Below are 25,966 nucleotides of genomic sequence, written 5' to 3'. Positions count from 1 at the left end.
AAGAGCTAGGTTACCAGTAACTGGGCATTTAGATGGAGCTATTCAAATAAATCTGTTTTCCTTTTTTTAAAAAACATATTTAATTAATTACTGGCTTATTGACTGATTTAGTTTGTGGGGTGTGTTTGTGTGTGTGTGTGTGTGTGTGTGTGTGTGTGTGTGTGTGTGTGTCTGTGTGGTGTACCACAGCCCTTGTGTGGAAATCAGAAGACAACTTAGGTATCAGTTCTTTTTTATCATTTGGAGCTTGGCACCACACTTTCCTATTCTCTGGGCCATCTTACCAGTCTACCTTTTCTTCTTTGAAAAATAAGGCTTTTAGGGGAGGGAGCTCTCAGGGAACAGATTTCAACAACTACTCTATGTTTACAAGTAACTTAGAAGATAGTGATTCATATTTTACAAAAATGTTTTTAAAAACTATTTTGGTGGGGTTGGGGATTTAGCTCAGTGGGCAAGCGCAAGGCCCTGGGTTCGGTCCCCAGCTCCGAAAAAAAAAATTATTTTGGTTTTTGGCATCTCACTCTATATCCCAGGATGGTCTTTGAACTTGAAATCTTCCTGCCTCAACTTTTAGAGTACAGGATTACACATGTATGCCATTGTGCCTAGCTTAAAAAAAAGTGTTTAAAGGCATTTCTCTTACTTTCTAGATACCGTAGACATTGTTGACTTAAATAAATAGAGGTCTGTGGACACTGGAGAGATGATTTCTAGCTTAGGATTTTACTGCTGTGAACAGACACCATGACCAAGGCACGTCTTATAAGGACAACAATTAATTGGGGCTGGCTTAGAGGTTCAGAGGTTCAGTCCAATATCATCAGGGTGTGAGCATTGCAGGGCCCAGGCAGGCATGGTGCTGGAGGAGCTGAGAGTTCTACATCTTCATATGAAGGCCGCTAGAAGACTGGCTCCCACATGATTAGGAGGGTGGTCTTATTGCCTACCTCACAGTGACACACTTTCTCAAGGCCACACCTCTTAATAGTGCTACTCCCTGGGCCAAGCGTATTCAAATCACCACAATGTTTTAGTGATGAAAAGCACTTACTACTTTTGCTACTTTTCCAAAGGACCTTGGTTTGGTTCTCAGCACCTATGTAGTGGCTATTCCTAACTCCAGTTCTAGGGTTTCCAACATTCTTTTCTGACCACAGTAGGCACCAGGCACACATGTGGTGCATATTCATGCATGTAGGCAAAATGCTAATGTACATACAAAAGAAATAGAATCTAATGGTTTTGCCTTTTCTATATTAAAGTATACTATAGTTTGAGATTTAAAAGTGATAGGAATTAGGGCAGGGGTGGGGTATGGGAAAGAAGAGTGTTGCAGGTATAAGGCTAATCTGGGATTGGTAGTGAGAACTCAGCCAGTGAGGGATATATAACAAGACCCTGTCCCAAAAAGCAAAAACAAAAAGAGCAGCAGCAACTAATGTTCATTTTAATGCCAATGATTTTACCTTTTTAAGGCTGAAAACCCAAAGAAGGACTTAGGTGTAGATGAAGGTGGGACTGTTGAGATAGCGTGAGTGACATTGGAGTTTTGGGTTGTAGCTTCATCTTGTATCTTCCTTTTTGGGAAGTTAATTTATTAAACAATTTTGAAAAATTTAGAACTTGCTTGCAGGCTTGAAATACAATATATGTAGAAAATTTATGAGAAGAAATTGAGTTTATTAGTGTTGGCTGATTTCTGATTTTATGTGTGTGTGTGTGTGTGTGTATGTGTGTGTGTGTGTGTGTGTGTGTGTGTGTGTGTGTGTGTTTTTAGGCCTCACACTTTAGCTCAAGTTGGTCCTAAACTCAACATAATCCTTTTGCCTCTGCATTTGGGTGCTGACATCGTAGGTTTGAGTCATCATGCTCAACTCTGACCATTCCCTCCCTCTCCTTCTGCTTCTAGGAATTACTCTCTTCAATAGTCAGGGTGACTTTGTTGCTTTTCTTCTTGTTCATTCCATTCATAATGTAGCATGAATAAATTTGAAAACTGTTGGCCATTACAACACACAGTACAATTAAAACCTAAAACTTGATTGCCTAGATTGAGGTGGCATGTTACTGTTCTTGTGACAGATGGTTTCCCCATGCTCCTTCCTTTGCTCCTGTGTTTTTTTTTTTTTTTTTTTTTTTTTTTTTTCTTTTTCTGGAGAATAAATCCCATGTGTTCCCCATTTTGGCTCTAGTTGTGTTCTGCCCACTCACGGCTTCAGAGGAACTCTAATGTGGATGTACTAGCTGCTGGCATTAGATCAGGAAGTGGTTACACAGTGAGGCTCCTATGCCAAGTGCTCAGTTATCAGAAAAATCATAGCTTCATAAAATTAAACAGTCACACCGAATAAAGCTAAATTTTATTCTTTATAGAATACACTTTAAAAAAATCTTACTTTAATGCATCTGTATGTAGGTGTGTGCCCATGAGTGCAGGTGTCTGTGGTGGCCAGAGGTGTCAGGTCCCTCTGGAGCTGGAGTTATAGGTGGTTGGGAGCCTGTATGGGAGTTGTATGGGTGTCGGGAACTGACTCTGTTTGGTTCTAGGGAGAGCAGTACCAGCTCTAAGTGCAGCAGCAGCCCTAGCTTCAGGGTGTATTTTAAAAACTGTTGTTACACTTGTAGTTTGTGTGTTTGCATGCACACATGCCAGCGTGTGGGCGTGGATAGTAAGGACAGCTCCTTCCACCATGGAGACTGAACTCAGGCTGCCAGCTTGGGAATAGGTGTCTTTACCGCTGAGCCTTCCTGCAGGGCACTTAGCCTATGCTTTCAGTTGGTGGTCCACACTAGGTATTTGTAGTGCATATATATTACAAAACAGGCTTTTAAAATCTGAACCACATAATCGGGAATGTATAGAGAGTTGTGCTGTAGTGTGTTTGTTAGGGTGCCGAATGAATAGACCTAATTGTACTGAGTATATAATCATACATTTTTTGGGGGGGGGTGATCTTGTGTGGTTTAGGGTGACCTTCTACTGTAGTCTTCTTGCCTAAGCCTTCTGAATGTTGGGATACAGGTGTATACTACCATGTCCGCCATGACAGAAATTTAGTTCACAGAGGCTTAATTGTAGTAATTGAACCTGTGATATATAGTATTGAATTTTATATTTGATCTGTTATAACACTGAATACATAAGGATTTGCCAGACTTTCAAGTTGGGCCAATAAGTGATTGCTACTGCTGCTGCTGCCACCACTGCCTCTCCTCCTGTTTTTTTCCCTTGTTTACAATTTACATTATTTATTTATTTAAAAATTATTTATTTACATTCCAGCCATTGTCCCACTCGTATCCCCCTCCCATAGTTCCTTATCCCATTCTTCTTCCTCCTTATCTCTGAAAGGGTGTTCTTCCCCATCCCCAAGCATCCCCCTTCCCTGGGGCCTCAAGTCTCAGGATTAGGCACATCTTCTCCCACTGAGGCCAGACTAGGCAGTCCTCTGTTGTATGTGTGCTGACAAAGCCAAGAGCTGGTTCTCTGAGAAAACCAGTAAGATAGACTTTAGCCAAGCTAACCAAAGGGCACAGAGACAGAGTCCACATTAACAAAGTCAATATCGAAAAGGGAGACATAACAACAGAAACTGAGGGAATTCAAAAAACCATCAGAACTTACTATAAAAGCCTATATTCAACAAAACTGGAAAATTATGATTTTCTAGACAGATGCTGTGTACCAAAGTTAAGTCAAGATCAGTCAAACCATCTAAACAGTCCCATCATCCCTAAGGAAATAGAAATAGTCATTAAAAACCTCTCAACCAAGAGAAGCCAGGGCCAGGTGGTTTAAGTGCAGAATTCTACCAGACCTTCAAAATACAACACCCCTTTATGTTAAAAGTCTTGGAGAGGTCAGGAATTCATGGCACCAAAACATAAGTAATATATAGCAAACCAACAGCTAACAGCAAATTAAATGGAGAGAAATGTGAAGCAATCTCACTAAAGTCAGGGACAAGACAAGGCTGCCCACTCTCTCCCTACCTATTCAGTATAGTACTTGACGTTATAGTCAGAGCAATTAGACACTCCTGTTTTTTTTTTTTTTTTTGGTTTTGTTTTTTGTTTTTTTTTTTTTAGATTTTATTTATTTATTTATTTTTTAAATGTATGTAAGTACACTGTAGCTGTTTTCAGACACCAGAAGAGGACATTGGATCCCATTACAGATGGTTGTGAGCCACCATGTAGTTGCTAGGAATTGAACTCAGGACCTCTGGAAGAGCAGCCAGTGCTTTTAACCGCTGAGCCATCTCTCCAGCCCCGACACTCCTGTTTTTAAATTTAATTTTATTTACTTATTATTTCACACAGGATATCTCTATATAGCCTTAGTTGTCTTGGAGAGCCACCAGCCTCTGCCTCCTAAGTGTTGGGATTAAAGGCTTGTGTCACCATACCTGCCCTGTCATTCTTTTTCTTCTTTTCTATTGCTTTGTAGAAAGATCATGACCAAGAGAATTTATAAAGCATTTAATATGGAGCTTACCGGGCAGGCTTAGAATCCATGGCCATCATTTCAGGAAACATGGCAGCAGGCAAGCAGACATGACACTAGAGCAGCAGCTGAGAACTTAGTTCTCGATCTGAAAGTTGGAGGTGGAGAGGTGGGATGTGGGGAAAGGAGGGAAGGAGGGAGAGAGGGAGGAAGAGGAGAGACAGACTAACACTGCGAATGGCTTGAGTCTTTTGAAACCTCAAAGGCATCTCCAGTGATACACCTCCTCTAACAAGGCTACAAATTCCTAGTCCTTTCCAAACAGTTCTACCAGATGAGGACCAGGTATTCAAGCATATTAGCCTATGGGGGAAGATTCTCATTCAAACTACACCGTCCCCTCTTCTTTACAGGTTAGCCTGTGTAGAGCCTTCCTGCCCCAGTTTCCTGAGTGCTGGGATATAGCAAGCTACCATACATGGCTCCTTGTAGGCTTCTCTCTTAAAATTCAATACTTACTGGCGTTTTACTACAATCCTTGTGTTTCAGTTGGATGCTTTTTTTTTTTTTTAATTTACTTTGACTCTTTGGCCAGCAAATGCATTTATTTAACCTTAGAGAGTATATAATTCAGCAGTTACACAAAGTGAATTTGAGCTGTTTTTCTCATGGTCTGTTGTATCCTATTCTGGAAATGTGATGTGAGTGGGAAGAAGGAATTCATATATATATATATATATATACATATATATATATTCATTCCTATATATGTTGTTGTCTCAGTATAGCATTGTCTAATCAGTATGTCAGAAGTATGTATTGAGTAACTGACATGAATGCCAGCTAGCTTGCTTGATGTTTTGAGGTGTTAAAAAAAAAAAAAAGGGAAGCAGGGAGAAAGAGAACAGATATGCACTGTGCACGTAAAGAGTTTAGAATAACATTGACATGGAGTAAGCATATTGTGTGGTTTATAGATAAGAGTTTTTGGAGTAGTCAAATTCTAGAGTATTTTGTTCTGGGTACTTCAGTGGTGGAGCTTCCTATAAGACAAAGCTATTTCCTTATATAGGTACAACTTTTCATATAAATAAAATATTTAGTGTTAAAAATATCCTTGAATTTCATGTTTTATATATAAGTGTATAAAATTGGTATATCTGAAAAGTATCCACAGTATTGGTATTTACAGATTACTGAAATAGGAATATGTTCATTATACATTAGAGGGAGCATGTAATATGTGTGTGTGTGTGTGTGTGTGTGTGTGTGTGTGTGTGTGTGTGTGTGTATACACCTTGGAAGTGGTATAGCTTAATTATAGCGTCATTTTAAAGCACACACTGTGGATCCAGTAAGCTTAGAGCTACTGACCCAAGGAATGGAGAGAAATCTCTAATCTGTACATTGAAGATAATGCTTGGTCATGAAGAGGATATGGGAATTAAATAAATTAAGGTTCATGGAACATTTAGAATCAGGGATTATGTGTAGCAAGTACCAGTTCTTTGTTTTTGGCTTTTCACTGTGGTCTTTCTTGTAAATTTAATATTGATTCAGAAACCCAGAAAGATCTATTTGAGTGTGTTTTCTCAGTGTAGTAGGATTATTGATTAAAATTTTCTTGTTAATACTTTTTATCATGTAATGAATGTGAATTTGTCATATAATAAAAACATAATGAAGACTAAGATTAAATCTGTACATTTATATGTCATTAAAAGATAAAATACAGGATTATTCACTTGGAATTCAGAAAATATTTGAATGCTATTGAGTGAGCTAAAATACTTCTGTTTAGAATTGTAAACATGATGGGTGGGAGTAACTTTATGGAATCTCTTTCATATTCTTTTACAGTACCCCTACAAATCATGTAGTATAAATATTAAATTTACATTTATTGGCTGTTTGTTCTGTTTAAAAGTAATTGTTTTTTTGTGGAAACTTTTAATCATTAAGAAAGTTTTAAGTTTCCTGCTCTTGTGTAATACTTGTTATATGTCTATCTTAGGATTTCGTTTCAGTCTGGAACTAGATAGAAGGTAGAACAAATCTATTCCTCTTTCCAGAATAATAGAGTGTTTATGAAATAGATATTTAGTTGCCCAAAAAGTTGCTGGTGGGACTGGACCACTTGGCTTCGGGCTAGCTTCTGCAGTACTAATGTGGACCACTTGGCTTCAGGCTGGCTTCTGCAGTACTAATGTGGACCACTTGGCTTCAGGCTAGCTTCTGCAGTACTGATGGGAAATGTACCCTGTGAACTCAGAGTGGTTGGGGTTCCTGCAGCCCGATCCCTCGCAGCATGTCCTGGCTAGTGAAGACCTCTTTCTTCCTGTCACCCGGGTCCATGCTAGTCTTCCATGCTCTTGTTTAACTGGTGGTCTGGATCACCTCCTGTGCTATTGCCACTAGGCTATGTAGGAATTTGTGAGTTTTCACTTACATTGGGAAAGAACGAGTCATAGTGGATGTATTGTTTTTGATTTATGTGTCTGAATATTTTTGCATGTGCTTGCGTATATATACTATGTGCATGCCTAGTGCCTGTGGAAGTCAGCAAAGGGTGTCAGATCTCCTGGAAGGATGTAGTAAGGGATGGTTGTGAGCCCCCATGTGGTTCTAGAAACTAGACCTATGTCCTCTGCAAGAGCAGCATGCGCTTTAACTGCCGAGCCGTCCATTTCTTCAGTCCCTGATCTTAAGTTTAAGTTCAATGTCAGCGATGTAGTGAGTTGGAGGTCAACCTGGAATACTTGAGACCCTGAAAAATTAGGACAACGCAAATAGCAAATATTGCAACTTTTTTTTATTGGATTTTTATTTTATCTATTTACATTTCAAATGTTATCCCTTTTCCTGGTTTCCTGTCCAGAGCCCCCCTATCCCATCCCTCCCTCCTTTCCCTTCTTCTATGAGGGTGTTCCCCCACCCATCTACCCATCCCTTCCTGTCTCCAACCTTAATGTATTGGAACTTGGATATTTTGTTTGTTTCTGAGACAGAATCTTACCATGTAGTTCTGCTTGGCTTAGAATTCACAGTGATCTTCTGTCTCTGTCTATTGAGGCTGGAACTGAAGCTTCTAGATGGTATTGTTTACTTGAAAGGCTCTGTAATCACACTTTAAAAAACAGTTATATAAAATAATTAAAATGTGGCCAGATGGTGGCACATGCTTTTAATCTCAGCACTTTGGAGGCAGGCGGATCTCTGAGTTCAAGATCAGTCTACAGAGTGAGTCCACAGCAGCCAAGGCTACACAGAGAAACTCTGGAAATGACAGCAGCAACAACAATAAAAACAAACAAAAGCTTATTTAAAATAAAAGTTGAGCTTTTTTTTTTTTAACTTGGAAGAGAAGCTCTTGGAATGTATACTTTAATTGGGGTATAAACTAAGTGCTTTTGATTATAACCCAGATAAAAATCAAAGCTTGCTTTGTGATATTAACTAATGCCTGCTGCTCTTTATGGGAGGTGTACTGCATTATTTTAAGTTTTACTCTGCTTTACTGAAAAAAGGTGACTCAACTCCTAAATTGTTTTTGCAGCACATTTTATAATAGGTGAGCTTAAAAGTCAGTAATTTATAATATAGGTGTTTTTTCAATTACATAGTAGCTATCAGTGTCTATAAAATTTTACTTTTGGAAAGCTAGGAATATGGGAGGTGATACTCTCAATATATATAATTTTATAACCGGACAGTAATAAAAAACCATTGCCGTAGAAGATTGGTTAGACAGTCCCAGGTCATTGTGGCTACTCCTGCAGGTACTGAAAACACTTAGGAAACATTGAGTGGAAGCGTCTTTTGCTGAACTGAGACAGCACTGAGGAATGTGTCCTGAGACAGGAAGAGGAGTGGTCGTCCTGGAAGCAGTATGCAGTGTTATTTTCTTAGGTGAGGAGGAGAGTTTTCTTGATACCTGTTTCCTCTTTTGTTTGTATTGTTTTGAGGTAGGGTTTCTCTGTATAGCCCTGGCTCCTGAAACTCTATATGTAGTCTAGGCTAGCTCCGAACTTGGAAAGATCTCCCTTCCTCTCCCTTCCTAGAGCGGCGATCACAGCTATGAAGCCATGCTTTGTGCCGCTGTTGTTGTTTGTAACGGAGCAGCCAAGCAGTGGCTTCTTCACTTTCTGAGGTGGTTATTCTACCTTTGCTTTCTGTAGATCTTTTGTCTGGAAAAATTGCTCAGGAGTCCACAGAATTCTGCTTTAGTGACAGTTTTCTCTTTACCATAGCTATGCATGAACTAATGTTATTACAGAAACAAATTTGAGAGTAAAAACAATTGTTTCTTTTGGAGTTTGTCTCTTTTGTTGTATTTTCATCTTAGTCACTGGTTCTTAGAGTAATTGCCATAGCTGGTATGTCAGTTTGACATTTTGATTTCAAAGATCCTATTATAATCTTGCTGTAAATGTCAAACAGTTCCTCAGTGATAGACAGAAGCTCCCTCTGATGCTTGGTTAGAACGGAAGATGGTTTTAGAGTCCTAGTTATTTTGTCCATGTGTAGAGCTTAACATTTACATCGCCGAATGGAGCTTTTATTTATTGATTTCAGGTTATTGGCTAAGTTTTGCCCTGTGCTGACTTTGAATTTGATTATATCCTTGAGATAGAACAGGAAAGCAAATTTTAAAGCAGGATGATTTTACATGCAAGAGCAACCAACACTATTACTTAATGGCTTGTACATGCTCCATATTAGCATATGTCTCAGTGGTCAGCAACTTTCTTAGTGTTCTAGTGGAACTTAACATAGTAGGCTCACATCTTGGGAAGGCAAAGCCAAAATGAGCAGTCAACGCATAACAGAGTGGAGAAAGATTTATTACCTGCAGCGGGCCAGTGGGACTGGGGAGTTATTTTCAGAGAAGTGCCGTCCTGCAGCAAAGGAAGCACATGATTTTATTCTAGATTGTAAATATTCATATGGATGCTGGCTCCTACATATGTTCAGTTAGGGGTTCATCCCTGAGCATGTTCAGTGCAAGGTCACGCAGCACGTGTTTATAAGACTAAAGTGGTAGACAAGAGTGCTCTCAACTTGTTCTCCAAAGTTTTAGCTGAAAACAGCTCAAAGTCCAGTTCGAGGGTGTGTCGATACAAGAGTTTGCTTCTGACAGGGTCTGCCTTGCTTACTGGCCAGCACTAGTGACAGGAAACACATTTGGCTTATGGAATGTTCACTTAGTTGTAACGGATGTGTCTTGACCAGAGAGCAGCTTGATTACTGAGGAATTGATTTTGAAGTCTTCAGAAGGGTGTGTTCTTCAAGATCACTGAGAAGGATATTGATCTCTGCTTGTTAGAGGAACACTGTATCTAGCTTTCTTTGTTTTATAAGCACAATTGTGTCAGGAAGCAGCCCTTGTATTTAGCAGTGTTTTTCCATTTACGGAGTCGATAATACAGTAACGAATAGAACATTTCTCCTTCTTGTAAAGTAATATATACATAGAATATAGAAATGTCTAACTCTAATATTCTCTGATGCAGATGTGTGTATATGTGTATGAGATCATGAGTGCACACACACAGTACACAGTGTACACACACAGTGTACACACATAGTACACACACAGTGTACACACATAGTACACACACAGTGTACACACATAGTACACACACAGTGTACACACACAGTACACACAGTGTACACACACAGTACACACACAGTGTACACACATAGTACACACATAGTACACACACAGTACACACACACAGTGTACACACACAGTGTACACACACAGTACACACACACACACACACACACACACACACACACACACACACACACGCACACATTCTGTAATGCAGGGATCCAGCAGGGCATTAGGTATGCTAAGCAGGTGCTCTGCCTCTGAGTTGCCTTCTCATGCAGCACATCCTTTTATATTAATAAAATAAAACAAAACAAGAATAGCAGGGAGTTGGTGAGATTGTTTTATCAGTTAAAAATGTATTGCTTTTGCAAGGGACCTGAGTTGAGTTCCCAGTACCCAGGTTAGTGGCTAATAGCCCTCTGTAACTCTAGCTCCAGGGGAGCCAATGCTTCAGGCTTCTGTGGGCACCAACGCTTGTGTGCACACATAGACACACAGACGTCATGGTGCTATACCTTTAGCCACCTTCTATTGTTGATATTAATATTTTTCTTATGAAATACTACTGTGACTGTCTTGGTTAGTGTATTTTGTATCTCTATATTTTTCTATAACAGTTAATTGTTAAAAAGTTAAATGTATTTGACAAAGATGACCCAAAGGAATTAGAGAGCCAGTCTTATTACATTCATTGTGTATTCTTTAAAACTTTAACATCTATAAGACCTTTAGTTTGTAATGAGAAAAAAGTTATGAAAACGAGCCTCTAAGTTGTTTTGTTAACTGCCATGTATTTAGAAGGAGAAATGGCATGTTTAAAATAGTTTTTGCTTCCTTAAGGTGTTAGAACTGTGCTTATAAAACAAAAGGGGTTGGGCTAGGGTGTGTCTCAGTTGTGGAGTGTTTGCCTATCGTGTACAAGGCTCTGGGTTTCATATGCACAACACTTCAGGGAGTGGGGGAGTCCATGCGCCTGTATGGATGGGCACAGGTTCAGTGGTCCTTCTAGCCCCAGTTGCTTTCATTCAGCCTCCTCAATTTTGAATCCTTGAGAAAAATTAGATCCCAGTTCCATAGAAATCTACTTTATGGAATGAATTACTCTGTTTCTTTTGTGTGTCTTGATGTCCTTTCACCTCTCCTTCTCTTCATCTTCTTTCCCTCTTCTTCCTCACCCTTCCCTTCTCCTCTTTCCCTTCCTTTTAGTTACTTAGGTGCTTATCTATTTTAAGGTTTTTCTAGTGGTAGGCTTCTTGGAATTGTTTTCACATTATTAGATTACTTATTTAAGTTTATGGCTTTTATTGCTTATTGGTGATTGGAAGAAAAACTCCCATGAATATGTCTATTTTTGATATGCTAACTTTTAAAACAATTTTTGTTTTCCTTCAATGCTAAATCACAAAATTTTCTTAATTATTTTAATGAATTCTCTTATCTACTTAAAGAATGATGTAGATGTTTTTATGAAACATGTGGAAAAGAATTTATATATATACACACACACACACACACACACACATATATATATATATATATAGAGTGTGTGTGTGTGTGTGTACGATTGCATGTGCTCTTGCTCACTTATGTACGTGGAGGCCTCAGGAGGTTATTGGATATCTTCCTTTATTACTTCGTGTCATATTGGCCCGAGACAGGGACTGTCATTGATCTGATGTTGGTCTGCCAGCTCCCAGGATCTGCTCCATATTGTTTCCTTGCCATCCCACTGCTGGGGTTACAGCATGAGCTGCCATGTCCAGCTTGTATGTGCCAGCTAGGGATTTGAACTCAGTCCTCTTGCTCGCACACAAGTATTCTTCCGTTCTGAACCACTTCTTTCATTTCCAAAGACTTATTTTGCTTTCTGTTTGTCTTTGAAGTTATTGACAAATTGTGTACAGATATCACTGTGACGGTGTCTTACTTTTCAGAAGAATTTGTGCCTTTCTCTAAGAAAGCTATAATTGTTACTGTTTTGATCCCAGGTATGTGTTTTTTTTGTTTGTTTGTTTTATCCTTTTTTTTTTCTTTCTTTTTTTTCGGAGCTGGGGACCGAACCCAGGGCCTTGCGCTTGCTAGGCAAATGCTCTACCACTGAGCTAAATCCCCAATCCCTGTTTTATCCTTTCTAACACAATGTAAGTTAGTTAGTGTTTTACAAGATATGTGTGCTGACTAGTTTTATGTGAGCTTGACATAGCTAAAGTCATTTTGGGAGAGGGAGTCTCAATTGAAAGAATGTCTTCAGTAAATTGCATTTGGGCAAGCCTGTGGTGCATTTTCTTCATCGATGCGGGAAGACCTAGCTTGTGGTGGGCAGTGCCACCCCTGGCCTGGTGGTCCTAGGTGCTATAGAAAAGCGGACTGAGCAAACCATGAGGAATAAGCCAGTAAGCAGCTCCCTCCAAGGCCTCTGCATCAGCTCTGGCCTCCAGGTTCCTCCCCTGCCTTCCCTTAGTGGTGCACCATGATGTGAAATTGTAAGCTAAAATAAACTCTTTTGTCTCCAAGTTGCTTTTGATCTTGTGTTTATCGCAGCCATAGAAATCCTAAGACAATACATGAGTATTTATCACACATTACAACACTTCATCCTGAGAGTGCTGTCCTGATTTACAAAGAAATTAAGGTGGTTGTATTAGTTATATTTCATATATTAGTTATATTTAACCAAGTATCTAACAAGAAACAACGTTAAGTTGAGAGGGCTTCTTTTGCCTCATGGTTTGAGATTTCTCTATCAGGAAACACATGGCTCTCATTTGTGGCCAGTGTCTTTTTATTCTTACCAGGCTTCTCTTCTCTCTTAATTACACCTTAAAGACAGCCTATTTAATAAAGGGTGCTGGCAAAATGGGATATCCACATGCAGAAGAATGAAATAGATATATCATCCCATACTGTATAAAAATAAATTCAAATTTGATCAAGGGTCTTAATTTAAAACCTGAGATGGGCCAGGCCTGGGGGTGTAAACTTTTAATCCCAGCACTCAGAAGACAGAGGCAGGTGGATCTCAAATGAGTTTGAGGCTAGCCTGGAGTACATACAGAGTTCCAGGCCAGCTAGAACAACACAGTGAGACCCTTCTCAAAAATAAAGAGGGACATAAAGTTCAAACCTAAGATGATATTGCTGCTAAAGGGAAATATAGGGAGGACATTTTTGGATATAGGTGTAGGTAAAAATTTTCTAAATATAGAACCCCAGTAGCAAAGAAAATACCCCTAAGAATTGACAAAATTGCAGAGCTTCATCATAGTAAAAAAAGTCAACAAAACGAACAAACAGCCCATAAAATGGGAAAAAAATCTTTACAGTTACCACAAACAAGGCATAATAATTAGAATATATAAAGAGGGTACAAATCCCCACTGTCAATCAGTAAATGAACTAATGACTGACTAGACAGTTCTTAAAAGAAGAAATGCAGATGACCAATACATATCTTTGAAAGTGCCCCCCATCATTTTTCATCTTTAGGGAAATGCAAATTTTAACTCATTTGGAGTTCCATCTCACCCCACTCAGAATGACTGTCATCAAGAAAACAAATTGCAGCAAATGCTGACAACCATGTAGGGAAATGGAGCCCTTACTCACTGTGAGTACAATCAGAGCGTTCCCAGAGAACTGCAAGTACAACTGTGCCTGTGTGCTTACTCTGCTGCTTCCGGGCCTATACCTAACGACTACGTCCTACCACAGAGATGCTTGGACATTATGTTTATTGCTGGTCTGTTCATAGTAAGAAGGAAATGGATTCAGCTTAGGTATCCATCGATAAATGAATAAAGAAAATATGATGCATTTTTGTACAAAAATAGTTTTTATTCATTTGTAAAGGAAATGAAATTTTCAGAAAAATTGACAAAACTATGAGATACCCCAGGTGGAGAAAGAGAAATGCCCTGTGTCCTCTTTCATATGCTGAGTCTGGCTTCTAAACATGTAGGGGGCTTGAGCGTGGAAGAGGCCAGGAAGCTAGAAAGGTGGTCCGTATGATGTGGAAAGCAGGAGTCTGTATGGAAGGAGTGTGGGGCGAAAAGTAGAGCAAGTGTTCTGTGAAAGGGGAAGTTGGGGTGGGACCGTGGGTGCAGAAGGGTATGGGGGGATTGAGGCATGGGTTGGGGCAGGGCAGGGGAATTACTGCAAGGGAAGTAGACGTGAAAATGCACTAAGGAAACCTATTACTTTGTAAGTTAATTTTAAAAACGATAATGAAAAAAAGGGTTTTAAAGGTTTTGTTTCTGTATAGACAAATATACAGTTTCTCTGTTGATGTTTTTTAGCTTCTTGTACTTCAGTTGTGTGTCATGTTTACTTTTGTGTGGACATGCACACAGACAGGTCGTGCTCTTAACTACTGAGCCATCTCTCCAGCCCTTATGTTGATGGTAAAATCACTAGTCTGACTATGCTTAATTGCGTGCGTCTCGTGTATTGCTTCTCATGTTTTCTTCGAACAGACTGTGTAGGTTTTGTTTGGTCATTTCTACTCTGTGTGCTTTTATTCATTATCCTGCTGTACTGGTTAGCATCTCTGCAGTGGTGACCCAGATGTCTGGCTTCTGGTTTTAAACGGACTCTTTTATTATTTGTCTAGTTTCTTTTTGGGATCTTTCTCCTCTTCTAAAATAGTTAGCAGCAGGTGTTTTTGTTTTCCTTTGTTTATTTTTGCTCTTTTTGCGATGGTGTTGAGGAAGGTGGTAGTTTTTTTTTTTTTTTTTTTCCCCCCCCCCCCCCCCCCCCCCCGGAGCTGAGGACCAAACCCAGGGCCTTGCGCTTACTAGGCAAGCGCTCTACCACTGAGCTAAATCCCCAACCCCGGTGGTAGTTTTAATAAAGCTAACTAACTTGTTTGTAGACAGAAGAGCAGGTGTTGCCTTGTAGTCCGAAGAGAAATTGCTGCTGAATCGAGCTAATGAGCGAGTACATCACGAGTTGTGTTCCTTCTGCTTCCCAAATTGTAATTACACGTCACAGTTATTAAAGTGTGCGTAAGTTTATTAGCTTTAACTTATATTACTTTTGACCTCAATGGATTGATAATGTTAAAAAAAGAGAGGAATAGCCACACTTAGAAGTCATCTCCCCTTGAGTTTAACTTCTGGTAGACTCTGACTGTTTTAGATTCAGTAGCTGAGGCTATCCCCAATTCTTCTGCCTCCTGGGGTTAAGACTACAGGGGTGAACCAACACTCTGTGAGTTGTTCTTCTGAATTCACTAAGAGATGTCTGTGTTTTAGAGTTTGAAGGGTGATGGAGTAAAGTAGAATTTGGAGAATCAGCATTTCCATGCATCTTTTTATTGAGATTATTAGCATCTAGCTACCATTGAATATTTGAAATCTGTTGCTGGCACTTTAATTTTTAAAGCCATGTTTATAAATTAAAATACCTGATAGTTTATTATAATTGTATTCATGTTAAAATAAATACAACAATGATTTTTAAGAAAAATTGACTTTTTTATTACCAGAAATAAAAATTTCTGTTTGCTAAGAAAACAATACCCAAGCCAGATACTAAAAAGAAAAGACTGTCTTCACTTTATATGAAACCAAACCAAACCAAACACAGAAACACAAAACCATTCTGGAGCCAAGGCATAGTTAGGTGTAGAATACTTGCCTAGCATAAGCAACCCCTGTGTTTAAAATCCAGTACTGCAAACACACACACACACTCACTCTCTCTCTCTCTCTCTCTCTCTCTCTAAAAGTCATCATATGTGGCCTTATAAGACAGCTCATGGGTAAAGGGTAAAGGAGCCTGTTGCCAAGCATGAAAGGAGAGAACTGACCCTTGAAAGTCGTCCTCTGGCTTCCATGCTTGTCCCATGGCTGCTGCACACATACGCACTTGTACCCCCTTTCCCTCACACACAGAATGAATGGAAATGTTACAGAATCCTCAGTAGTGCTGAGTGCGAAATGACAGGATCGGAAAGATTTGTGGCACACACAGAAAGTGGATGTTTGTTTTGCTGACGTTTCATAAAGAATCACCTCCCCACTGGAGTACTCAGATCTTAGTTACTTTTCTATTGCTGTGTAAAATACCCCAACAGGACCTACTTCAAAACAGGAGGGTTTATTTTGTCTTTCAGTTTGAGGTGTAGTAGATTGGGAGGGAAGGTAAAGCAGCAGCGGGGCTTGAAACAGCCGGTCTGGTTGTCCCCACAGTTGGAAGGCAGAGGGAGATGAAGATTTGTGCTGGACCAGCTTTCTCCTTTTTGTGGAGTCTAGAATTCAAGCCCCGGGAATGGTTCTACTCACTACTCACTTCTTTTCTCCTCAGTTAACCTCATCAACATAATCCTTCCCTGGTGTGCTGATGTTTTGTCTCCTAGGTGATTCCAAGATCATTTCAGGTTGACTGTTAACATGACCTTCATTTGTCAGTAAAATTGAAATGCTTAGTACATGGGACAGATGTATACAGGAGTTCACAGGGTCAAAGGCATAAGACTACTTTGCCAGGGATTGGGAAAAGGAACTATGGAAAGCTACTTACTAGTGACCTTAAATTCTCAGTGAAGCAAGATGAATAAGCTGCAGACATAGATCCAGTACAGCATTGTCCCTGCAGTCAACAGCAGCATTCCAGGCCTTAAAAATTCTTATGACGATGGAGGCTATGTTGAGTCGTTCTACTTTTTGAGTAGTATGTATCACCTGGCTTCAAACTCGAGATACTCCTGCCTCAGTCTTTAACATGACATTATAGGCATATACTATTATGCCTGGTTTTGGTGTTTGTGTGTGTCCATTCATGAGTTCCTATGTATGTATGTATGTATGTATGTATGCATGCATGCATGCATATATGTGAAGGTTAATTAATATTTATAATAATTAAAAGTCATTTTGTTTTTCGATAGACTTTTACGTTTTGGAATAAATTTTGTTTTTTATTCCTGTGATATAGAGTCTTCCCACTCCCTTTAAGATAAATTTTGAGATGTCTAGATTTTTATTGTGGTTTATAAAAATAAAGGACTGACATACTTCTTTTCCTGGGTTGTGGGGAGGGGATAAGCACAAATTAAGTTACTGACAATTATAGCTTATTACCATAGTTTTAAAACTTGAATTGAAAGAGAATAAGGTGAATCTTTATTTCCGAGGATATTTCTGAGAATCCTTACAGCTATTTTTAGCTGCTTGCAAGCTGCTCTGTCTTTGCTAATTGAGGGGAAAGCTGATTTTGGTTTTTCTTTTTGTGTTGTTCTCAGCACATGCAGATGACAATCCAGGCTCTCCAGGATGAGCTGCGCATTCAGAGGGACTTGAATCAGCTGTTTCAGCAAGATAGCAGCAGTCGGACTGGGGAGCCTTGTGTGGCAGAGCTCACGGAGGAGAACTTCCAGAGGCTGCATGCTGAGCACGAGAGGCAAGCCAAGGAGCTGTTTCTCCTGCGGAAGACCCTGGAGGAAATGGAGCTGAGGATTGAGACTCAGAAGCAAACCCTCAATGCTCGGGATGAGTCCATTAAGAAGCTTCTGGAGATGCTACAGAGCAAAGGACTTTCTGCCAAAGCCACAGAGGAAGACCATGAGAGAACGAGACGGCTGGCGGAGGCAGAGATGCACGTCCACCACCTAGAGAGTCTTTTGGAGCAGAAGGAGAAGGAGAATAATATGTTGAGAGAGGTGAGTGACTACCTTTTCAGTTCCTGATTGTCATGTTTCCCTTATTAGTCAGTCTTGCCCTAGATAAATGTATGTGCTCTGCTGTGTTGCTGGATAGGAATTTTCTCTTGTGTCCAGCACTTCTATGGTTTCCTTTTTGATTTTTCTCTCTTGAGCGGAATGACATTACCTGGCATGTATGTTACTCAGTAACATTTTCACCCTGTCACCCTACATGTGATTCCTAGGAGTTCCCGAGTTGCTGAAGGGACGCAGGATTGTGTCAGTTTGTTACTTGTCTCTATTTGTTCTTAGAGACAGAACAGCAAAGCCAGAACAGCAAAGCCAAAGTTAGGGTAACAGCTGACTAGTGCTCAATTAAAAAAATCCTAGTAGAAGGCTGTAAACAGTTACCTCAGCTCACCTATGCCGGGAAAGCTGGAGCAGTAATGAACGTCTCCTGTGGTTTCCCTGGAAACATGTGCCTCATTGTGAAAGATACGTGTTAAAAATCTTTTGCCATGGAGTGTAGCCAGGAGTGATGTAGAGACACACTGTTTTATGTGAAACAGACTCAAGCTGGCCTCTGATTTAGACCTCACTTTCTGAGGCAATGCCATTTTAAGAAAGCATAAAGGAATTCATCTCACCTTGAGCTAATTTAAAAGCTGAAATACATTTTATATGACTGATTTCTTAGGGTTTTCTATGCTACGATAAAACACTATGACCAAAAGCAACTCAGGGAGAAAAGGTCTATTTTGCATACAGTTTACACCACGTCCATCACTGAGGGAAGTCAATCCTCAGTGTATGAACTCAACTGGGGCAGGAAGCTGGAGACTGGAGCTGATGCAGAGGTCATTGAGGGTGCTGCCTGCTTTCTTGTCCCCATGGCTTGCTCAGCCTGATTTCTTTTTTTTTTTTTTTTTTTTTTTTTCAGCCTGATTTCTTATATACCATTAGACCAACTTCCCAGGGATGGTATCACCTACAGTGGGCCGGGTCCTCTCTGTCTTTCACTAGTTAAGAAAATCAGACTATAGACTTGCCCACAGGCCAGTCGGAGATGTGTTGGATTTTCTCAACTGAGATTCCCTCTTCCAAAATGACTGTGTCAAGGTGACATAGAACTAGCCTAGCCAGTGCTTCTGGTTAGACATAAAGTTCTTTTTTTAGCCTCTTTGGGAATATAAGGATGTGCCACTGTAACCAGCTAACTTTCACATTATGATAGGAGGGAGTGGGGATCCTCCAGCTGTTAGGATGCGTCTGAATAATCCCTTTTTAAACATGATTTGGGGAGAAGAAAATTAAAGAGACAAACATATTCAACTGATCATGATAGAACATGGCTTTAATCCTAGCACTTGGGAGGAAGAGGCAGGCAAATCTCTGTGAATTGTAAGCCAGCTTGGTCCACATGAGAGACTGTCTCAAACAAACACATAGAAACACCCAAGAAACTAACAACACAAAACTGTGGTGCTGTAAGTGTGGTGGTTCCTGCTTTTAATTCCTGCATTTGGGAGGCGGGCAGGGGCAGGGAAGTCTGTGAGTCGGAGGCCAGTCTGGCTGACATAGTGAGTTGCATGATAGTCAGGGCTACCCAGAGAAACCCTATTTAAGATAAACAAAAACGGTGCGGCTCTTCAAACATAAAAATTCCAGCTGTATATTGGAACAAATAGAAACTTGGTTATGTCTTTTTTCCAATTATAATTTTCTGCTTTAGGAATATTACATTTTTGATGCTTATGAACATTTCGGCCTATCCTCATAGTATAGGAACTAATAAATGCCAAATAGCTAAGGGATGGGAAGTTACAATTAATTAATTAATTAATTAATGGCTATGAACAATTAGGAATATATTGAGCTCAAAAATACTGAGGAGAAAAGTCCTGGGAGTTTTACTGTTTTTTTTTTTTTTTTAAACATAGGTCATGTGAATAAATAATGTATGTGATCTAAGAAAATACATTTCCCCATGAGTGCCACCTGACGCTCAAGGCTGCCGTTTGTAGCATAATGTCTTATGAGACACATAATCATGCTACTTAAAATTATTTGAAGTGGACACAGCGGACACAGTGACTTCGGAAATAGCTATTTTTTCTTCCTTCAGTGAAGGAATGAAGTTTCCATGTATAGTGTTGAATGTACATGCAGTAGCAGTGATCATGAACATGTGGTAGAGGGGGCACGTGAGAGGGGGAATCCAAAGCACCTCCCTTTGAGACGGATGCTTACTAAGGAGCCCTGGCTGTCCTTGGACTCCTCCACCCCAAGGATGCTAGATAAAATTGATAACTCTTCACCACCAGACCAAATAGATGCTTAATAAAATAAGAACCGAATGACAGTCTTACAGTCTGTTAGGTAGTAGTCCAGTAAATGTATATTTACTAGGAAGCATTCTGCTTGCTGGTCACTTCCTGAAGTTAGGAAGACGTAAGGACGGTTGTGCTAAGTGATGTTTAAGAGCATTCATGGAATTTCATCTCCTTAATCTAATAAGGGAGAAGAACAAATAATGTCATCAACGGAAAGATGGTAATGGTACTCAGTTTTCACTATTGCGGAAACTAATATGCAGATGTCATTCCCCCTAACATTGATTTAATGTGTCTATACTGGGAATTGTCTGGTAACCCTGGTGGGACTTATGTAGGTAGATCAGAATACGTGTATTTTTAATCCACTGACGGTGTTTATCTGTAAAACTAGCACTTGGGAGACAGTGACAGAGAATTTAAAGTTCAAGGCCAGCTTGATCAAGGAAAACAATGGAATCTAGAGATAATGCAGTGTGAAGTATATGACCAATATTTTGAGATAATGACCATCATTTCAAAAATACCCAGTTACATAAAATTAATTTCTAGGTGAATTAAGGACTATTTTAAAAAGAGATATTCGAAGACAACATAAGCAAAAAACTTTATAGTCTTTGACATGGAAGACTCATTGCTGTAGCAAGAACATCAATAAATTAAACATATGTATTAGAGGTTATAATTAACAAAGGTAAAGTGATAACCGGGCACAGATTTTTAACACGTTCCTTGACTTTGCCTTGACCTTACCTGTAGACTAGTTTCTAAAGCAGTGAGATGCCAAAGGTACTTACTCTTACTTTTTTGCTCTCATTCACTCCCTTACTCAACAGTTACTGATTAAGCCCCTAGTACGTATTGATCTTGTGACAGTAGATATATATTTTACAGTCTGTGTCCTTCTGAGACTCCCAGATTTGAGCTGGAGAGTTGGCTCTGAGGTTAAGAGCTTCCTGTACTCTCACTTCACACATTATACCCAGGAATGATATACCTTATAATCACTGGCTTCTTAGACTTAGTAAATAACATAATAGTAAGATAATATTTGTGCTATTACTCATTACAATATTCTGCTTCATCTATGAAAATGATTCTGTATATCCCCCAAATTAAAACTAATATTTGATTATTATATTTTGTGTCAAGGTTTCATTGTGGTTGGAGCTTGAGTTTTCTGTTGGTCAAGGGCTTTGCTTCCTTGCTGTGCTCTTCCACCGTCCGTTGATAGACGAGCGAGGACATCTGTTGGACAAACAGGAAATTACACGCCATGTTTGCGTAGTGCTTTGGGCTTGGACACTTGGAGAAATAAACTATGAATCTCAGTGTCTTGGTAGAGGGTATTGAGGTTGGCTCTGGAATGTTAAGAAACTCTTTATTCCTGTGTGTACAAAAAACTGCAACTCAATAATATATTTCAGACCTCTGTTTCTGTTTTTAAAATATTGGCAGATATTTGCCTTCGGGGGAAGGCTTTTTTTGGGGGGGGCAGTGTTTTGTTTTGTTTTTGAGTTGAGGTCTGGCTATTTAGCTTAGGCTGGCCTTGGACTTTCTATGTAGACTAGGCTGGCCTTCAACTCGTTGAGATCTATCTGCTCCTGCCCCCTACTGTAGGGATTAAAGTTTTATCTAATCCACACTTTTTGTAATGAATTACATTGCATTCTACTTGGCTGTTTTGTTTGTTTTGTTTTGTTTCCTATGACATTTTAATCTGAATCTTGTTAGTACAGCTCTTCATATGTTTATAAAAATGTTTGAGGTTAAAAGTAATAATTGTATATGAATTAGCCTATGAATTCTGAATTTTGGCTAGTATATTTGAGATGTGTCTGTGAGGTATCTTGGCAGTTAGAAGTTATAAGAGTAAAAAAGCAGTAGAGATATATAGAGAAATAGATAGTGGACTGGGGATATATCTTTTCTCTGTGATAACGCCAGCTTGTGTCAAGTTGACACACAAAACCAGTCAGTACACCAGTCAAGTCCCTGAGGTTGAACCCTAGCACTTCAAAATAATAGTATAAATAGTTGGATAGCTTAAAAAAATGATGAAATATGTTCCCTCCTAACCACCATCACCCAGATACAGAAAGGGAACTTTAATACCCATCACTGTCAGAGCCTCTTTTTTTCCTCTAAGAGCAACTGTGGTCTTGGCTTTTATGATCACTTATTTGCTTTTGACTAAATTTGCCCTGTCTCTATTCCTAATATTAAAACATTATCACATTTATTATATATGTTATATCAATACCAATTAATGGCAATAAATATCATGGCTTAGTTTCATCTGCATTCTTTTTTAATTAAATGTTTTGATATTACTTTTAAAAAATTTGCATTGGTATTTTTACTGCATGTTGTCTGTGTGAGAGTATTGGTACCCTGGAACTGGACTTAGAGACATTCGTAAGCTGTCATGTGGGTGCTGCGAATTGAATTTGGTCCTCAGGAAGAGCAGCCTGTGCTCTTAATTTCTGGATCATCTCCTCAGCCCCCATTTTAAACATTTAATTAATTATATTTTGGGAACTGTTTTGTCTTTGTGTTGAATTGACTACTGGAGAATGACCTTAACTTCCAATCTTCTGCATCCCTTCCAGTGTTGCGTAGTCCTAGGGATCTCACCCAGCTGAGGACTATGTGATGTTGTGCACACTGCTCAAGTACACTACCAAGCGAGCTGGGTTTTCAGCTCTGTTTTTCAAAAGTACCCTTTAAAGTTTTAATTACAGGTTTAATCTTCATGAACTATTTCTTAGCTTACAGGCTAGAATAATAATCCCATTACATTTGTAATTCCTGTGTATGTGTTGACTTATCTACATAGAGAGGGCGGGGAGGAGAGGGAGAGAGGGAGATTAATTAAGTATTTTTAAAGAAGAGATGACAAGCAGGACTGTTTCATTAGTGAAGACATCATAACTTAGACATCCCATATAGACTTATCCATTATTCCTACCCTATAACAAATTATAATTACAGAACACATAAGATGGGGTTGGGGCTTTAGCTCAGAGGTAGAGCGCTTGCCTAGCAAGCACAAGGCCCTGGGTTCGGTCCCCAGCTCCGAAAAAAAGAAAAAAAAAAAAACCACACACACACAAGACAGGAAATTAAGCCTATTACAGGAGACAGGCATTCATTTATTCTTTACTTCACCAAATAATTTAAAACAATATCCTAGCATGATAATTGTACCCCTCCTGTCTTTAGTGTGTATCTGTTAACCTCATGGAGAGTTTTTTGTTTAAACACAATGACACCATCGCAGCTAATCCACCTAAATGTTTAGGAGACGTTTGAGCTAGGAACAGATGAGGTAAGGTGCGCATAGCATGGGAGATGGGAGAGAGTTCAGCAGCCCAGCATACTTGGGGAACAGCTAGGTGTCCAGTGTGACTGAGGTACAGTGACTGAGGGAAGCCCGGAAGACATGAAGTTTTACACTCTCTCAAGAAAACATGTCACATGGGGAGCCATGACAGGGCTTTGAGTGTGTGGTGAGGAGATCACCTTGGTTTTTAGAGGAGTGTATTGAGAAAGTGCAGTAAGGGAAGCAAAGTGTTGGAACTTGCTAATGAGAGGTGTGGTTTTGGATGACTCATGTTAGGTGATAGTATTAAAGATAAAGAAAGAGTTTTTGGATTTTGGCATGTTTTGAGGGTACATCTAAGTAGATTTCCTGACGTTGGCTTAGTGGAGACTGGAAGGTATGAATGACCGCATGTTTAGGATGCTATTGGAGCCTGTCTTGGAAAATAGCTTTTGAAATGTTTGATACCTATATAAGTATGATATCCAGTTGAATATGTAAGGCTGGAGTTAGTTGTAAAGATTGAATCTGCCTTCCCTTAAATGTTTGAGCCAGAATTTTTTCAGGTTGTAAGATTTTTGGGAGTTTGGAATATTTTCATAGATGTTAGAAGTTGGCCATTTCCATTCTAAAAGTGAAATCTGAAATGCTATAAAAAAGAAATGAGTATAGTGGGAAAACATTGTTGAAAGAGCTTTTCTTTCTATAAGAATTTATTTATTTATTTATATTTTATAGGCATTGGTGTTTTGCCTGCATGTATGTCTGTATGAGGGTGTTGGATCTCCTAGAATTGGAGTTACAGACAGTTAAGAGCTGTCATGTGGGTCCTGGGAATTGAATTTGGGTCCTTTTGAAAAACTGACTGAGTTCTTAACTGCTGAGCCATCTCTCCAGCCCTGTTCTGAAAGAATTTAAGAAAAGCTAAAAGTTAATCAGTGAGCTTCCTGGCCAGGCAACAGTGAGTAAGTAAGGTGAAAGATATAACCAAAATATTTTATTTTAGTCTTTTTCATTATTCTTAAGCACCGTTTGTATGGAGTATTCCACTCTGTCCTTTCTAGGGCTGTCCCAGGTTTTGTTTTTTGTTTTTTTTGTTTTTTTTTTTGCTTTTAAATAGTACTGACTAATTAATTCAGAGACAGCCACATCTTAACATCTCTCCTTGCTAATTATTTGTGGGGTAGTGTTGTTTGCTTTGGCAGATGGGGTTTCACTGTGAAGCTCTGGCTGTTCTGGAACTCATTGTATAGACCAGTCTTGATCAAACTCATAGAGGTCTGCCTGCCTCTGTTTCCCTTCCTGGCCTGCTCAGCCTACTCTGTTATAGAACCCAGGACCACCAGCCTGGGTTGATCTCATCCAGAATGGGCTAGGCCCTCCTACATTAATCACTATTAAATAAATACCCTGCATGTAGCCTGATATTATGGAGATGTTCTCAATTGAGGCTCCTCCTTCTCTAATGACCTGAGCTTATGTCAAGTTGGCATAGAACTAGTCAGTACAAGTGACACACAGACACATCACTGTTAAGCCACAGCCTTTCCTTTTCCACTCATCCTCAAGATCATATATTAATAAAGACATCACAATAGAAAACATTTTACAAACTTAAAGAGTTCCACAGCCTTACAAATTCAAACATGTTAACAGTTTAGTTTCTTTATAATATCGAGTCTCTTTTAGAAAGAATTCTGGGATTAAAGACATGTGCCACCATATCTGGCTTCCTTTCTTCCTATCAAGAAAGTTGCCTTACGACGTTTTTTGATTTTGAACTACATAGAACTTGTCCAACAGACTTTTCCACTGCCCTGGAGCCCCACTGGAGCTCCATCGTAGGTAACTGGGTGGCTGTTACTCTGGAGGTGGGTGCTGTAGAGAAGAGGCTGTCAACAGAGGTGCTTTCTGCTTTCCGCCTTCCGCCACTCTACACAGTGCAGGCTGGTCGCCGTGGCCTTAGCTTTTGTTAAAAGCGGATCTTTCCTGTTCACCCTCCTCCCCCTTTTAGATCATTTGTAATTTTGTTTTCCAGTCTTATTGATACATCAGTCTGGTGACATTGCAGTAGTGGTTGATAGTATTGTGTCTAGTTTTAAATAACTAGCTATTTAGAGCCAGGGATCCTCAGAGTGTATGTTTAATCAGTCCGGAGTCCCTGGAGCACCAGTAAGGTTTGTGACAGAGGAAGGGTCCACTTACCGCAGAGGTTGGGTCAGTTATTTTTAGCAACTTCCACCTCAGAAGGCATGACAGTGGCTGGGCATGGTGGCACTTACTTTTAATTGCCAGCACTTGGGAGGTAGAGGCAGAGAGAGGGTCTGGTGGATATGTGAGAGGTCAAGGCCAGTCAGGGTTCCATAGTGAGCTCCAGGAGCCAGGACTGCAAAATGAGACCAAGAGGCATGAGCGTTAAAGGCAGCCACTGACTCTCTCTGCTCTGTTCAGGAGATGCACCGGAGATTTGAGAATGCCCCTGACTCTGCCAAGACAAAAGCCCTGCAAACCGTTATTGAAATGAAGGTAAGTGAGACTCTCATGAAGAATCTTGGGTCGCCTCTCACTCTGAAATGGTCAGGCTCTTCCTGCATGT

At 39.7% G+C, this 25,966-nt stretch overlaps 1 protein-coding gene across 10 annotated transcripts in view; it reads left to right on the top strand.

Moving 5' to 3' along the window:
* The window catches only part of Erc1 (ELKS/RAB6-interacting/CAST family member 1), a 306,255-nt gene that overhangs the window by 51,973 nt on the left and 228,316 nt on the right, over positions 1-25,966 (top strand). For all 10 annotated transcript variants that reach the window (XR_015685325.1, XR_015685323.1, XR_015685324.1 and 7 more), the window contains 2 exon segments: positions 17,314-17,730; positions 25,822-25,896. Coding sequence is in view for 5 of the 10 variants with exons in the window: in XM_087656198.1 (XP_087512324.1) it covers positions 17,314-17,730; positions 25,822-25,896 (492 nt within the window). In the remaining 5 variants the exon portion in view is untranslated.

The sequence above is a fragment of the Rattus norvegicus genome, chromosome 4 (genome assembly GCF_021556685.1).
Source record: "Rattus norvegicus strain SHRSP/BbbUtx chromosome 4, alternate assembly SHRSP_T2T, whole genome shotgun sequence".
Taxonomy (NCBI): domain Eukaryota; kingdom Metazoa; phylum Chordata; class Mammalia; order Rodentia; family Muridae; genus Rattus; species Rattus norvegicus.
This window is presented reverse-complemented; position numbering and strand designations above follow the sequence as displayed.